The 15,387-nt window shown below is 42.7% G+C and overlaps 1 protein-coding gene across 4 annotated transcripts in view; it reads right to left on the minus strand.

Moving 5' to 3' along the window:
- Positions 1 to 2,431: 2,431 nt before the first annotated feature.
- LOC109879574 (cytochrome P450 3A27-like) overlaps positions 2,432 to 15,387 on the minus strand; it is a 31,213-nt gene continuing 18,257 nt past the window's right edge. For 2 of the 4 annotated variants that reach the window (XM_031820062.1, XM_031820065.1), the window contains 4 exons: positions 13,631 to 13,857; positions 13,057 to 13,219; positions 6,556 to 6,702; positions 2,432 to 5,435 (listed from right to left, as the gene is read on the minus strand). In XM_031820062.1, the coding sequence (XP_031675922.1) occupies positions 6,583 to 6,702; positions 13,057 to 13,219; positions 13,631 to 13,857 (510 nt within the window). In that variant the 3' untranslated portion in view covers positions 2,432 to 5,435; positions 6,556 to 6,582. The remainder of the gene's footprint in view (positions 5,436 to 6,555; positions 6,703 to 13,056; positions 13,220 to 13,630; positions 13,858 to 15,387) is intronic. The other 2 variants (XM_031820064.1, XM_031820063.1) reach the window with 2 other exon arrangements.

Genomic DNA, 15,387 nt, shown 5'->3' on the forward strand with positions numbered 1-15,387 from the left:
TCTAGGGTTTCTGGGATAATTGTGTTGATGTGAGCCATGAAGTAGCCTTTCAAAGCACTTCATGGCTACAGATGTGAGAGCTACGGGTAAGTAGTCATTAAGGCAGGTTACCTTAGTGTTCTTGGGCACAGGGCCTATGGTGGTCTGCTTGAAACATGTTGGTATTACAGACTCAGACAGGGAGAGGTTGAAAATGTCAGTGAAGACACTTACCATTTGGTCAGTGCATGCTCAGAGTACACATCCTTTTATTCTGTCTGGGCCTACGGCCTTGTGAATGTTGACCTGTTTAAAGGTCTTATTCACATCGGATGCAGAGAGCGTGATCACACAGTCGTCCGGAACAGCTTATGCTCTCATGCATGTGTCAGTGTTACTTGCCTCGAAGAGAGCATAGAAGTAATTTAGCTTGTCTGGTAGGCTTGTGTCACTGGACAGGTCTTGGCTGTGCTTCTCTTTGTAGTCTGTAATAGTTTGCAAGCCCTGCCACATCTGACCATCTCAGTCAATGCGGTCTTAGTGCTCTTAGCCTCTGACTGTGGTGGTGTGTAAACAGCTATAAATAATACAGATGAAAACTATCTCAGTAGGTAGTGTGGTCTACAGCTTATCATGAGATACTCTACCTCAGGCAAGCAATAGCTCGAGACTTCCTTAGACACCGTGCACCAGCTGCATCACCGGGGGCAAACTACCTGCCCTCCAGGACACCTACACCACCCGATGTCACAGGAAGGCCATAAAGATCATCAAAGACAACAACCACCCGAGCCACTGCCTGTTCACCCCGCTATCATCCAGAAGGCGAGGTCAGTACAGGTGCATCAAAGCTGGGACCGAGAGACTGAAAAAAAGCTTCTATCTCAAGGCCATCAGACTGTTAAACAGCCACCACTAACATTGAGTGGTTGCTGCCAACACACTGACTCAACTCCAGCCACTTTAATAATGGGAATTGATGGGAATTTATGTAAATATATCACTAGCCACTTTAAACAATGCTACTTAATATAATGTTTACTTACCCTACATTATTCATCTCATATGTATACGTATATACTGTACTCTATATCATCTACTGCATCTTTATGTAATACATGTATCACTAGCCAATTTAAACTATACCACTTTGTTTACATACTCATCTCATATGTATATACTGTACTCGATACCATCTACTGTATCTTGCCTATGCCGCTCTGTACCATCACTCATTCATATATCTTTTTGTACATATTCTTTATCCCTTTACACTTGTGCGTATAAGGTAGTAGTTTTGGAATTGTTAGTTAGATTACTCGTTGGTTATTACTGCATTGTCGGAACTAGAAGCACTAGCATTTCGCTACACTCGCATTAACATCTGCTAACCATGTGTATGTGACAAATAAAATTTGATTTGATTTATTTACAAAAAATACATATACCGCCACCCCTTGTCTTACCTGACGCCGATCTTCTGTCCTGACGATATTACCAGCATGTATGCTGATGTTGTCGTCGTTCAGCCAGCGTGAAGCACAAGATGTTAGTTTTTAATGAGTTAGAATGTTGTTATATGAATTAAACAAAATAAAATAAGAAGTTAATTTGACACAAATTGGCTTCTTTATTAGACTTCAGAATTGCATTGGGGGCAGACTTCTATTTCACTGTACAGCGTTACCTCTGGATCTTGGGTCCATGAAATGTTTAGAGTTTACACAATAATAGCGTTGTAGCTCTTATTGCAGGACTTTAACCTTGAGAAATCACTTCACAATTCCATAGGTACATTAAACTATGAATGTTCAAAATAAAATATGTCATGAACCACACAAACACAATAAGGAGATTAGAGGGAGACTGTGTGAGAGGTGAAAGTGAAGCAGGGAGGGATGGTGAATGATTGACAGAGAGAGCAGGGGCAGATTCATTACGGAAACAGTTTAACGTTTTAGAACTAAAAGGAAGCAACAGAGCAAAATGAGAGTTTCTACTGGGATAAATTAAGGTTTGTCTCTCCATGTTTCGTTATGTAAGGCCATAGATTACTTTAAAAAATGTATTAAACTAGGTGGCACTAGGAGTATGATGTAAGATGTGATCCTGGTGTTCCAATGAGCTGCAAGATTATCTCTGATTCAAAATGTTTTTCTTATTTACAAGAGCTGTAAAATGTGGAAAGTGGATTAATAGTTTGTAATGGGACCTGGGCTGTGTATTTACATCCAACGGCCACACAGGGGCGGTATTGGGATCTGAAAAGAGACGTGTGTGGATGACCAAGGTCATAACACTACAATTAGGCCTAGCTGAATGAAATTATAAATACAGTATGTCTTGATAAATAACACAAATCAATCTATATTGATTGTTCTCATGTATATTTGTTTGTGTTTGTGTCTTAAGTTTTGTCTTATGAATGTTAATAAATACACAGACGACCTTGTTCATTAGTGTGATGATTTTATTGGTTTGTGATGATTAAAGTTAAAACCAAACAGCTGCAGGGATCATCTCAACAGACAGTAAAGATTCTATTTTGGAATGACTGGACAGCAGAACACCCAGAGGAACAGAATGAGAGTACAGTTCTAGAGAACACCAGCTAGAGTTCTACATTCTAGGAGAATTCCAGCCACCAGCCAGTAGTGTGCATGTTCCAGACATGACATCATGCCATGGATTACTACCCCCTGGTGTCTAACTTTAACAAGACATGTACCTCTAAGGCATCCATAGTATTACTATCTCTCTTTTATCTGGTGGAAATGGGTTTCTGAGTCCTACTCAAACCAAGCATGAGACTGAGACCAGGATTCAATCCCAGCGCTTTGTCAGCTATGTGCCATTTTAAATGTAATTTCTGATTGAACTGACATATCATACAGTCATTGTGAACGCAGTCTTATTATCATATTATATTAAGTAGTAACTATAATCAGCTGCAGGGGCAGGACTGAATATTCAGTAGCCTATAGCAGGGTTAGGGTAAGGACTGAATAAACAGTAGTCTATAGCAGGGTCAGGACTGAATATTCAGTAGCCTATAGCAGGGTCAGGACTGAATATTCAGTAGCCTATAGCAGGGTCAGGACTGAATATTCAGTAGCCTATAGCAGGGTCAGGACTGAATATTCAGTAGTCTATAGCAGGGTTAGGACTGAATATTCAGTAGTCTATAGCAGGGTCAGGACTGAATAATATTCAGTAGCCTTTAGCAGGGTTAGGGTAAGGACTGAATATTCAGTTGCCAATAGATAGATATAGTGATATAGTGATAGATAGATAGATAGATAGATAGATAGATAGATAGATAGATAGATAGATAGATAGATAGATAGATAGATAGATAGATAGATAGATAGATAGATAGATAGATAGATATATGATAGATATATGATAGATAGATAGGGTAGGGTACTCTAGGGTAGGGTACTCTAGGGTAGGGTGTTCTTGGGTAGGGTGCTCCAGGGTGGGTTAGGGTTCTCCAAGGTGGCGTAGGGTGTTCTAGGGTAGGGTACTCTAGGGTAGGGTGTTCTAGGGTAGGGTACTCTAGTTTAGGGTAGGGTGTTCTAGGGTTTGGTGCTCTAGGGGAGGGCAGGTTCCTCCAGGGTAGGGGGATCTATGGTAGGGTACTTTAGGGTAGGGTAGGGTGTCTAGGGTAGGGTAGGGTATTCTAGGTAGGGGGTTCTAGGGTAGGGTCCTCCAGGGTAGGGTGCTCTAGGATAGGGTAGGGTGCTGTAGTTAAGGTAGGCTACTCTAGGGTAGGGTACTCTAGGGTAGGGTAGGGTACTTTAGGGTAGGTAGGGTACTTTAGGGTAGGGTAGGGTACTTTAGGGTAGGGTAGGGTGCTGTTTGTGTTCTAGGGTAGGGTGCTTTAGGGTAGGGTCGGGTGCGGTTTGTGTTCTAGGGTAGGGTACTTTAGGGTAGGGTGCTGTTTGTGTTCTAGGGTAGGGTACTTTAGGGTAGGGTAGGGTGCTGTTTGTGTTCTAGGGTAGGGTACTTTAGGGTAGGGTAGGGTGGTGTTTGTGTTCTATGGTAGGGTGCTTTAGGGTAGGGTAGGGTGCTGTTTGTGTTCTATGGTAGGGTGCTTTAGGGTAGGGTAGGGTGCTGTTTGTGTTCTAGGGTAGGGTACTTTAGGGTAGGGTAGGGTGCTGTTTGTGTTCTAGGGTAGGGTACTTTAGGGTAGGGTGCTGTTTGTGTTCTAGGGTAGGGTACTTTAGGGTAGGGTAGGGTGCTGTTTGTGTTCTATGGTAGGGTACTTTAGGGTAGGGTAGGGTGCTGTTTGTTTTCTAGGGTAGGGTACTTTAGGGTAGGGTAGGAAGCTGTTTGTGTTCTAGGGTAGGGTGCTTTAGGGTAGGGTAGGGTGCTGTTTGTGTTCTAGGGTAGGGTGCTTTAGGGTAGGGTCGGGTGCTGTTTGTATTCTAGGGTAGGGTACTTTAGGGTAGGGTAGGGTGCTGTTTGTGTTCTATGGTAGGGTACTTTAGGGTAGGGTCGGGTGCGGTTTGTGTTCTAGGGTAGGGTACTTTAGGGTAGGGTGCTGTTTGTGTTCTAGGGTAGGGTACTTTAGGGTAGGGTAGGGTGCTGTTTGTGTTCTAGGGTAGGGTACTTTAGGGTAGGGTAGGGTGGTGTTTGTGTTCTATGGTAGGGTGCTTTAGGGTAGGGTAGGGTGCTGTTTGTGTTCTATGGTAGGGTGCTTTAGGGTAGGGTAGGGTGCTGTTTGTGTTCTAGGGTAGGGTACTTTAGGGTAGGGTAGGGTGCTGTTTGTGTTCTAGGGTAGGGTACTTTAGGGTAGGGTGCTGTTTGTGTTCTAGGGTAGGGTACTTTAGGGTAGGGTAGGGTGCTGTTTGTGTTCTATGGTAGGGTACTTTAGGGTAGGGTAGGAAGCTGTTTGTTTTCTAGGGTAGGGTACTTTAGGGTAGGGTAGGAAGCTGTTTGTGTTCTAGGGTAGGGTAGTTTAGGGTAGGGTGCTGTTTGTGTTCTAGGGTAGGGTACTTTAGGGTAGGGTGCTGTTTGTGTTCTAGGGTAGGGTATTTTAGGGTAGGGTAGGGTGCTGTTTGTGTTCTAAGGTAGGGTACTTTAGGGTAGGGTAGGGTGCTGTTTGTGTTCTAGGGTAGGGTACTTTAGGGTAGGGTGCTGTTTGTGTTCAGGGTAGGGTACTTTAGGGTAGGGTAGGGTGCTGTTTGTGTTCTAGGGTAGGGTCTAGTAGAAAGAGTTATAGGTAGATGGTGTGATCGATCGATAGTACTCCAGGGTAGGGTGCTCTAGGATAAGGTAGGGTGCTGTAGTTAGGGTAGGCTACTCCAGGGTAGGGTACTCCTGCATTTGGTTCATGTCGTTGGACTGTTCAGGGTGGTGGTGTTGCTAGAGGTGTTGCTACGGGGCTCCAGCCTCAATTTGATTGGTCGTTTTGGAATCAGCAGAATCTGCTTGTCCAGCTCCAACGGGATCTATAGAGGATAACATAACAAAACATAACCTTGGTTGTCCATCTCCAACAGGTTCTATAGGAAATAACAGAACAGAACATAACCTTGGTTGTCCATCTCCAACAGGATCTAAATAGAATAATAGACCATGTTAAAACAGGCGGTGACCATGTTAAAACAGGCAGTGACCATGTTGAACAGGTGGTGACCATGTTGAAACAAGCAGTGACCATGTTAAACAGGTCCATGTTATAACAGGTGGTGACCATGTTAAACAGGTCCATGTTATAACAAGTGGTGACCATGTTAAACAGGCCCATGTTAAAACAGGTGGTGACCATGTTAAAACAGGTGGTGACCATGTTAAAACAGGTGGCGACCATGTTAAAACAGGTGGTGACCCCGTTAAAACAGGTGGTGACCATGTTAAAACAGGTGGTGACCATGTTAAAACAGGTCCATGTTATAACAGGTGGTGACCATGTTATAACAGGTGGTGACCATGTTAAAACAGGTGGTGACCATGTTAAACAGGTGCTGACCTTGTTAAAACAGGTGGTGACCATGTTAAAAAAGGTCCATGTTAAAACAGGTCAATGTTAAAACAGGTGGTGACCATGTTAAAACAGGTGGTGACCACATTAAAACAGGTAGTGACCATGTTAAAACAGGTGGTGACCATGTTAAACAGGTCAATTTTATAACAGGTGGTGACCATGTTAAAACCGGTGCTGACCATGTTAAAACAGGTGCTGACCATGTTAAAGCAGGTGATGGCCATGTTAAAACAGATGGTGACCATGTTAAAATAGGTGGTGACCATGTTAAAACAGGCGGTGACCATGTTAAAACAGGCGGTGACCATGTTAAAGCAGGTGATGACCATGTTAAAACAGATGGTGACCATGTTAAAACAGGTGGTGACCATGTTAAAACAGGTGGTGAACCTGTTAAAACAGGTTGTGACCATGTTAAAACAGGTGGTGACCATGTTAAAACAGGTCCATGTTATAACAGGTGGTGACCATGTTAAAACAGGTGCTGACCTTGTTAAAACAGGTGGTGACCATGTTAAAACAGGTCCATGTTAAAACAGGTCCATGTTAAAACAGGTGGTGACCATGTTAAAACAGGTAGTGACCATGTCCACATTTGGTGACCATTTGGTTCATGTCGTTGGACTGTTCAGGGTGGTGGTGTTGCTAGAGGTGTTGCTACGGGGCTCCAGCCTCAATTTGATTGGTCGTTTTGGAATCAGCAGAATCTGCTTGTCCAGCTCCAACGGGATCTATAGAGGATAACATAACAAAACATAACCTTGGTTGTCCATCTCCAACAGGTTCTATAGGAAATAACAGAACAGAACATAACCTTGGTTGTCCATCTCCAACAGGATCTAAATAGAATAATAGACCATGTTAAAACAGGCGGTGACCATGTTAAAACAGGCAGTGACCATGTTGAACAGGTGGTGACCATGTTGAAACAAGCAGTGACCATGTTAAACAGGTCCATGTTATAACAGGTGGTGACCATGTTAAACAGGTCCATGTTATAACAAGTGGTGACCATGTTAAACAGGCCCATGTTAAAACAGGTGGTGACCATGTTAAAACAGGTGGTGACCATGTTAAAACAGGTGGCGACCATGTTAAAACAGGTGGTGACCCCGTTAAAACAGGTGGTGACCATGTTAAAACAGGTGGTGACCATGTTAAAACAGGTCCATGTTATAACAGGTGGTGACCATGTTATAACAGGTGGTGACCATGTTAAAACAGGTGGTGACCATGTTAAACAGGTGCTGACCTTGTTAAAACAGGTGGTGACCATGTTAAAAAAGGTCCATGTTAAAACAGGTCAATGTTAAAACAGGTGGTGACCATGTTAAAACAGGTGGTGACCACATTAAAACAGGTAGTGACCATGTTAAAACAGGTGGTGACCATGTTAAACAGGTCAATTTTATAACAGGTGGTGACCATGTTAAAACCGGTGCTGACCATGTTAAAACAGGTGCTGACCATGTTAAAGCAGGTGATGGCCATGTTAAAACAGATGGTGACCATGTTAAAATAGGTGGTGACCATGTTAAAACAGGCGGTGACCATGTTAAAACAGGCGGTGACCATGTTAAAGCAGGTGATGACCATGTTAAAACAGATGGTGACCATGTTAAAACAGGTGGTGACCATGTTAAAACAGGTGGTGAACCTGTTAAAACAGGTTGTGACCATGTTAAAACAGGTGGTGACCATGTTAAAACAGGTCCATGTTATAACAGGTGGTGACCATGTTAAAACAGGTGCTGACCTTGTTAAAACAGGTGGTGACCATGTTAAAACAGGTCCATGTTAAAACAGGTCCATGTTAAAACAGGTGGTGACCATGTTAAAACAGGTAGTGACCATGTTAAAACAGGTCCATTTTATAACAGGTGGTGACCATGTTAAAACAGGTCCATCTTAAAACAGGTGGTGACCATGTTAAAACAGGTCCATCTTAAAACAGGTGGTGACCATGTTAAAACAGGTCCATTTTATAACAGGTAGTGACCATGTTAAAACAGGTCCATTTTATAACAGGTAGTGACCATGTTAAAACTGGTCCATCTTAAAACAGGCGGTGACCATGTTAAAACAGGTCCATGTTAAAACAGACGTTGACCATGTTAAAACAGGTGGTGACCATGTTAAAGCAGGTGGTGACCATGTTAAAACAGGTGGTGACCATGTTAAAACAGGTGGCGACCATGTTTAAACAGGTGGTGACCAAGTTAAAACAGACGGTGACCATGTTAAAACAGGTCCATGTTAAAACAGGTCCATGTTAAAACAGGCGTTGACCATGTTAAAACAGGTGGCGACCATGTTAAAACAGGTGGTGACCATGTTAAACAGGTCCATGTTATAACAGGTGGTGACCATGTTAAACAGGTCCACGCTATAACAAGTGGTGACCATGTTAAAATAGGTGGTGACCATGTTAAAACAGGTGGTGACCATGTTAAAACAGGTGGTGACCATGTTAAAACAGGTCCATGTTAAAACAGGTGGTGACCATGTTAAAACAGGTGGTGACCATGTTAAAACAGGTCCATGTTAAAACAGGCGTTGACCATGTTAAAACAGGTGGTGACCATGTTAAACAGGTGGTGACCATGTTAAAACAGGTCCATGTTAAAACAGGTGGTGACCATGTTAAAACAGGTGGTGACCATGTTAAAACAGGTCCATGTTAAAACAGGCGTTGACCATGTTAAAACAGGTGGTGACCATGTTAAAACAGGTGGTGACCATGTTAAACAGGTCCATGTTATAACAGGTGGTGACCATGTTAAACAGGTCCATGTTATAACAAGTGGTGACCATGTTAAACAGGTTCATGTTAAAACAGGTGGTGACCATCTTATAACAGGTGGTGACCATGTAAAACAGGTCCATGTTAAACAGGTCCGTGTTAAAACAGGAGCTGACCATGTTAAAACAGGTGGTGACCATGTTATAACAGGTGGTGACCATGTTAAAACAGGTGGTGACCATGTTAAACAGGTGCTGACCTTGTTAAAACAGGTGGTGACCATGTTAAAAAAGGTCCATGTTAAAACAGGTCAATGTTAAAACAGGTGGTGACCATGTTAAAACAGGTGGTGACCACATTAAAACAGGTAGTGACCATGTTAAAACAGGTGGTGACCATGTTAAACAGGTCAATTTTATAACAGGTGGTGACCATGTTAAAACCGGTGCTGACCATGTTAAAACAGGTGCTGACCATGTTAAAGCAGGTGATGGCCATGTTAAAACAGATGGTGACCATGTTAAAATAGGTGGTGACCATGTTAAAACAGGTGGTGACCATGTTAAAACAGGCGGTGACCATGTTAAAACAGATGCTGACCATGTTAAAGCAGGTGATGACCATGTTAAAACAGGTGGTGAACCTGTTAAAACAGGTTGTGACCATGTTAAAACAGGTGGTGACCATGTTAAAACAGGTCCATGTTATAACAGGTGGTGACCATGTTAAAACAGGTGCTGACCTTGTTAAAACAGGTGGTGACCATGTTAAAACAGGTCCATGTTAAAACAGGTCCATGTTAAAACAGGTGGTGACCATGTTAAAACAGGTAGTGACCATGTTAAAACAGGTCCATTTTATAACAGGTGGTGACCATGTTAAAACAGGTCCATCTTAAAACAGGTGGTGACCATGTTAAAACAGGTCCATCTTAAAACAGGTGGTGACCATGTTAAAACAGGTCCATTTTATAACAGGTAGTGACCATGTTAAAACAGGTCCATTTTATAACAGGTAGTGACCATGTTAAAACTGGTCCATCTTAAAACAGGCGGTGACCATGTTAAAACAGGTCCATGTTAAAACAGACGTTGACCATGTTAAAACAGGTGGTGACCATGTTAAAGCAGGTGGTGACCATGTTAAAACAGGTGGTGACCATGTTAAAACAGGTGGTGACCATGTTTAAACAGGTGGTGACCAAGTTAAAACAGACGGTGACCATGTTAAAACAGGTCCATGTTAAAACAGGTCCATGTTAAAACAGGCGTAGACCATGTTAAAACAGGTGGCGACCATGTTAAAACAGGTGGTGACCATGTTAAACAGGTCCATGTTATAACAGGTGGTGACCATGTTAAACAGGTCCACGCTATAACAAGTGGTGACCATGTTAAAATAGGTGGTGACCATGTTAAAACAGGTGGTGACCATGTTAAAACAGGTGGTGACCATGTTAAAACAGGTCCATGTTAAAACAGGTGTTGACCATGTTAAAACAGGTGGTGACCATGTTAAACAGGTCCATGTTATAACAGGTGGTGACCATGTTAAACAGGTCCATGTTATAACAAGTGGTGACCATGTTAAACAGGTTCATGTTAAAACAGGTGGTGACCATGTAAAACAGGTCCATGTTAAACAGGTCCGTGTTAAAACAGGTGGTGACCATGTTAAAACAGGTGGTGACCATGTTAAAACAGGTGGTGACCATGTTAAAACAGGTGGTGACCATGTTAAAACAGGTGGTGACCATGTTAAACAAGCACTGACCATGTAAAAGAGGTGGTGACCATAATAAACAGGCGCTGACCATGTTAAAACAGGTGGTGACCATGTTTAAACAGGCGGTGACCATGTTAAAACTGGTGGTGACCATGTTAAAACAGTTGGTGACCATGTTTAAACAGGTGGTGACCATGTTAAAACAGGTGGTGACCATGTTAAAACAGGTGGTGACCATTTTAAAACAGGTGGTGAACATGTTAAAACAGGTGGTGACCATTTTAAAACAGGTGGTGACCATGTTAAAACAGGTGCTGACCATGTTAAAACAGTGACCATGTTAAAACAGGTGGTGACCATTTTAAAACAGGTGGTGACCATTTTAAAACAGGTGGTGACCATGTTAAAACAGGTGGTGACCATGTTAAAACAGGCTGTGACCATTTTAAAACAGGTGGTGTCCATGTTAAAACAGGTCCATGTTAAAACAGGTGGTGACCATGTTAAAACAGGTGGTGACCATGTTAAAACAGGCTGTGACCATTTTAAAACAGGTGGTGTCCATGTTAAAACAGGTCCATGTTAAAACAGATGGTGACCATGTTAAAATAGGTGGTGACCTTGTTAAAATAGGTGGTGACCTTGTTAAAATAGGTGGTGACCATGTTAAAACAGGTGCTGACCATGTTAAAACAGGTGCTGACCATGTTAAAACAGGTGATGACCATGTTCAAATATGTGGTGACCATGTCAAAACAGGTGGTGACCATGTTAAACAAGCACTGACCATGTAAAACAGTTGGTGACCATGTTAAAACAGGCGCTGACCATTTTAAAACAGGTGCTGACCATGTGCTAAAATATGTCCTGACCATGTTAAAACAGGCGGTGAACATGTCAAAACAGGTGGTGACCATGTTAAAACAGGTGGTGACCATGTTAAAACAGGTGGTGACCATGTTAAAACAGGTCCATGTTAAAACAGGTGGTGACCATGTTAAAACAGATGGTGTCCATGTTAAAACAGTTTGTGTCCATGTTATAACAGGTGGTGACCATGTTAAAACAGGTGGTGTCCATGTTGAAACAGGTGCTGACCATGTTAAAACAGGTCCATGTTAAAACAGGTGGTGACCATGTTAAAACAGGTGGTGACCATGTTAAAACAGGTGGTGACCATGTTAAAACAGGTCCATGTTAAAACAGGTGGTGACCATGTTAAAACAGGTGGTGTCCATGTTGAAACAGGTGCTGACCATGTTAAAACAGGTCCATGTTAAAACAGGTGGTGACCATGTTAAAACAGGTGGTGACCATGTTAAAACAGGTGGTGACCATGTTAAAACAGGTGATGACCATGTTCAAATATGTGGTGACCATGTCAAAACAGGTGGTGACCATGTTAAACAAGCACTGACCATGTAAAACAGTTGGTGACCATGTTAAAACAGGCGCTGACCATTTTAAAACAGGTGCTGACCATGTGCTAAAATATGTCCTGACCATGTTAAAACAGGCGGTGAACATGTCAAAACAGGTGGTGACCATGTTAAAACAGGTGGTGACCATGTTAAAACAGGTGGTGACCATGTTAAAACAGGTCCATGTTAAAACAGGTGGTGACCATGTTAAAACAGATGGTGTCCATGTTAAAACAGTTTGTGTCCATGTTATAACAGGTGGTGACCATGTTAAAACAGGTGGTGTCCATGTTGAAACAGGTGCTGACCATGTTAAAACAGGCCCATGTTAAAACAGGTGGTGACCATGTTAAAACAGGTGGTGACCATGTTAAAACAGGTGGTGACCATGTTAAAACAGGTCCATGTTAAAACAGGTGGTGACCATGTTAAAACAGGTGGTGTCCATGTTGAAACAGGTGCTGACCATGTTAAAACAGGTCCATGTTAAAACAGGTGGTGACCATGTTAAAACAGGTGGTGACCATGTTAAAACAGGTGGTGACCATGTTAAAACAGGTGGTGACCATGTTAAAACAGGTCCATGTTATAACAAGTGGTGACCATTTTAAAACAGGTCCATGGCAAAACAGGTGGTGACCATGTTAAAACAGGTGGTGACCATGTTAAAACAGGTGGTGACCATGTTAAAACAGGCCCATGTTATAACAGGTGGTGACCATGTTAAAACAGGTGGTGGCCATGTTAAAACAGGTGGTGACCATGTTAAAACAGGTGGTGACCATGTTAAAACAGGTCCATGTTAAAACAGGTGGTGACCATGTTAAAACAGGTCCATGTTAAAACAGGTGGTGACCATGTTAAAACAGGTCCATGTTAAAACAGGTGGTGACCATGGTCAAACAGGTGGTGTCCATGTTAAAACAGGTGGTGACCATGTTAAAACAGATGCTGACCATGTTAAAACAGGTGCTGACCATGCTAAAATAGGCGCTGACCATGTTTAAACAGGTGCTGACCATGTACTAAAATGGGTGCTGACCATGTTAAAACAGGTGGTGACCATGTTAAAACAGGTGGTGACCATGTTGAAACAGGTGGTGACCAACAGGTGCTGCGGAAAGTGCAGCCTCCATCTATGAATGCTCCTGATGTTTGATGATGTCATATTCTGTCTGCTCAGGTGAGCGTCTCACCTCGGTCTCGTCGCAGACGGAGAAAGTGAAACTCTGGAGGATCTCGACCATGGACAGTTTGATCATGATCAGGGCGAAGCGCATCCCGATACAGTTCCTGGGCCCCGCCCCAAATGGCATGTACGTGTACGGATCAATAGACTCCTTGTTCTCCTTACTGAACCTGGACAGGGGGAGGGCAGACACATTACACATTGTATTGTAGTTGATTTGTGGTTGTGGTTCAGTCAATATTACACATTGTATTGTAGTTGATTTGTGGTTGTGGTTCAGTCAATATTACACATTGTATTGTAGTTGATTTGTGGTTGTGTTTCAGACACATTAAACATTGTGTTGTAGTTGATTTGTGGTTGTGGTTCAGACACATTAAACATTGTTTTGTAGTTGATTTGTGGTTGTGGTTCAGACACAACACATTGCACTACAGTATTATAATGCACTGTCGTTGTGGTTAGCAAAATGAAAAAAATGCTATTGTTTTTGTATTGTGGTTAGGTTATGGTTGAATTGTAGTTGTACTGTGGTTTAAGGTTGTGTCATGGTTAGATTGTGGTTACGGTGCAGTCAGTACCTCTCTGGTTTGAACTCCTCAGGGTCGGACCAGATCTCTGGGTCACGGTGGAGGGTCCACGTGGGAACCAGGACAACGCAGTCTTTGGGGATGATGATGCCGTTAATCTCCACCGTCTTCTTGGCGACCCTCTCCAGTCGCGGTGAGATGGGGTACAGTCTCAGAGACTCGTTCAACACACAGTCCAAATAGTCCATCTGCATCAGAGCTTCGTACTGGATTGGAGCCTGCACCGTGGTTACATACAAATCAGTACCTCACCTCATCTGACACCGGGGATACACACACATCAGTACCTCACCCCATCTGACACCGGGGATACACACACATCACTACCTCACCCCATCTGACACCGGGGTTACACACACATCAGTACCTCAATATACAGTGCCTTGCAAAAGTATTCGGCCCCCTTGAACTTTGCGACCTTTTGCCACATTTCAGGCTTCAAACATAAAGATATAAAACTGTATTTTTTTGTGAAGAATCAACAACAAGTGGGACACAATCGTGAAGTGGAACAACATTTATTGGATATTTCAAACTTTTTTAACAAATCAAAAACTGAAAAATTGGGCATGCAAAATTATTCAGCCCCCTTAAGTTAATACTTTGTAGCGCCACCTTTTGCTGCGATTACAGCTGTAAGTCGCTTGGGGTATGTCTCTATCAGTTTTGCACATCGAAAGACTGAAATTCTTTCCCATTCCTCCTTGCAAAACAGCTCGAGCTCAGTGAGGTTGGATGGAGAGCATTTGTGAACAGCAGTTTTCAGTTCTTTCCACAGATTCTCGATTGGATTCAGGTCTGGACTTTGACTTGGCCATTCTAACACCTGGATATGTTTTTTTTTAACCATTCCATTGTAGATTTTGCTTTATGTTTTGGATCATTGTCTTTTTGGAAGACAAATCTCCGTCCCAGTCTCAGGTCTTTTGCAGACTCCATCAGGTTTTCTTCCAGAATGGTCCTGTATTTGGCTCCATCCATCTTCCCATCAATTTTAACCATCTTCCCTATCCCTGCTGAAGAAAAGCAGGCCCAAACCATGATGCTGCCACCACCATGTTTGACAGTGGAGATGGTGTGTTCAGGGTGATGAGCTGTGTTGCTTTTACGCCAAACATAACGTTTTGCATTGTTGCCAAAAAGTTCAATTTTGGTTTCATCTGACCAGAGCACCTTCTTCCACATGTTTGGTGTGTCTCCCAGGTGGCTTGTGGCAAACTTTAAACAACACTTTTTATGGATATCTTTAAGAAATGACTTTCTTCTTGCCACTCTTCCATAAAGGCCAGATTTGTGCAATATACGACTGATTGTTGTCCTATGGACAGAGTGTCCCACCTCAGCTGTAGATCTCTGCAGTTCATCCAGAGTGATCATGGGCCTCTTGGCTGCATCTCTGAACAGTCTTCTCCTTGTATGAGCTGAAAGTTTAGAGGGAAGGCCAGGTCTTGGTAGATTTGCAGTGGTCTGATACTCCTTCCATTTCAATATTATCGCTTGCACAGTGCTCCTTGGGATGTTTAAAGCTTGGGAAATCTTTTTGTATCCAAATCCAGCTTTAAACTTCTTCACAACAGTATCTCGGACCTGCCTGGTGTGTTCCTTGTTCTTCATGATGCTCTCTGCGGAGACTTGATTACACACAGGTGGATTGTATTTATCATCATTAGTCATTTAGGTCAACATTGGATCATTCAGAGATCCTCACTGAACTTCTGGAGAGAGTTTGCTGCACTGAAAGTAAAGGG

Source organism: Oncorhynchus kisutch, unplaced genomic scaffold (assembly GCF_002021735.2).
Source record: "Oncorhynchus kisutch isolate 150728-3 unplaced genomic scaffold, Okis_V2 scaffold2956, whole genome shotgun sequence".
NCBI lineage: Eukaryota > Metazoa > Chordata > Actinopteri > Salmoniformes > Salmonidae > Oncorhynchus > Oncorhynchus kisutch.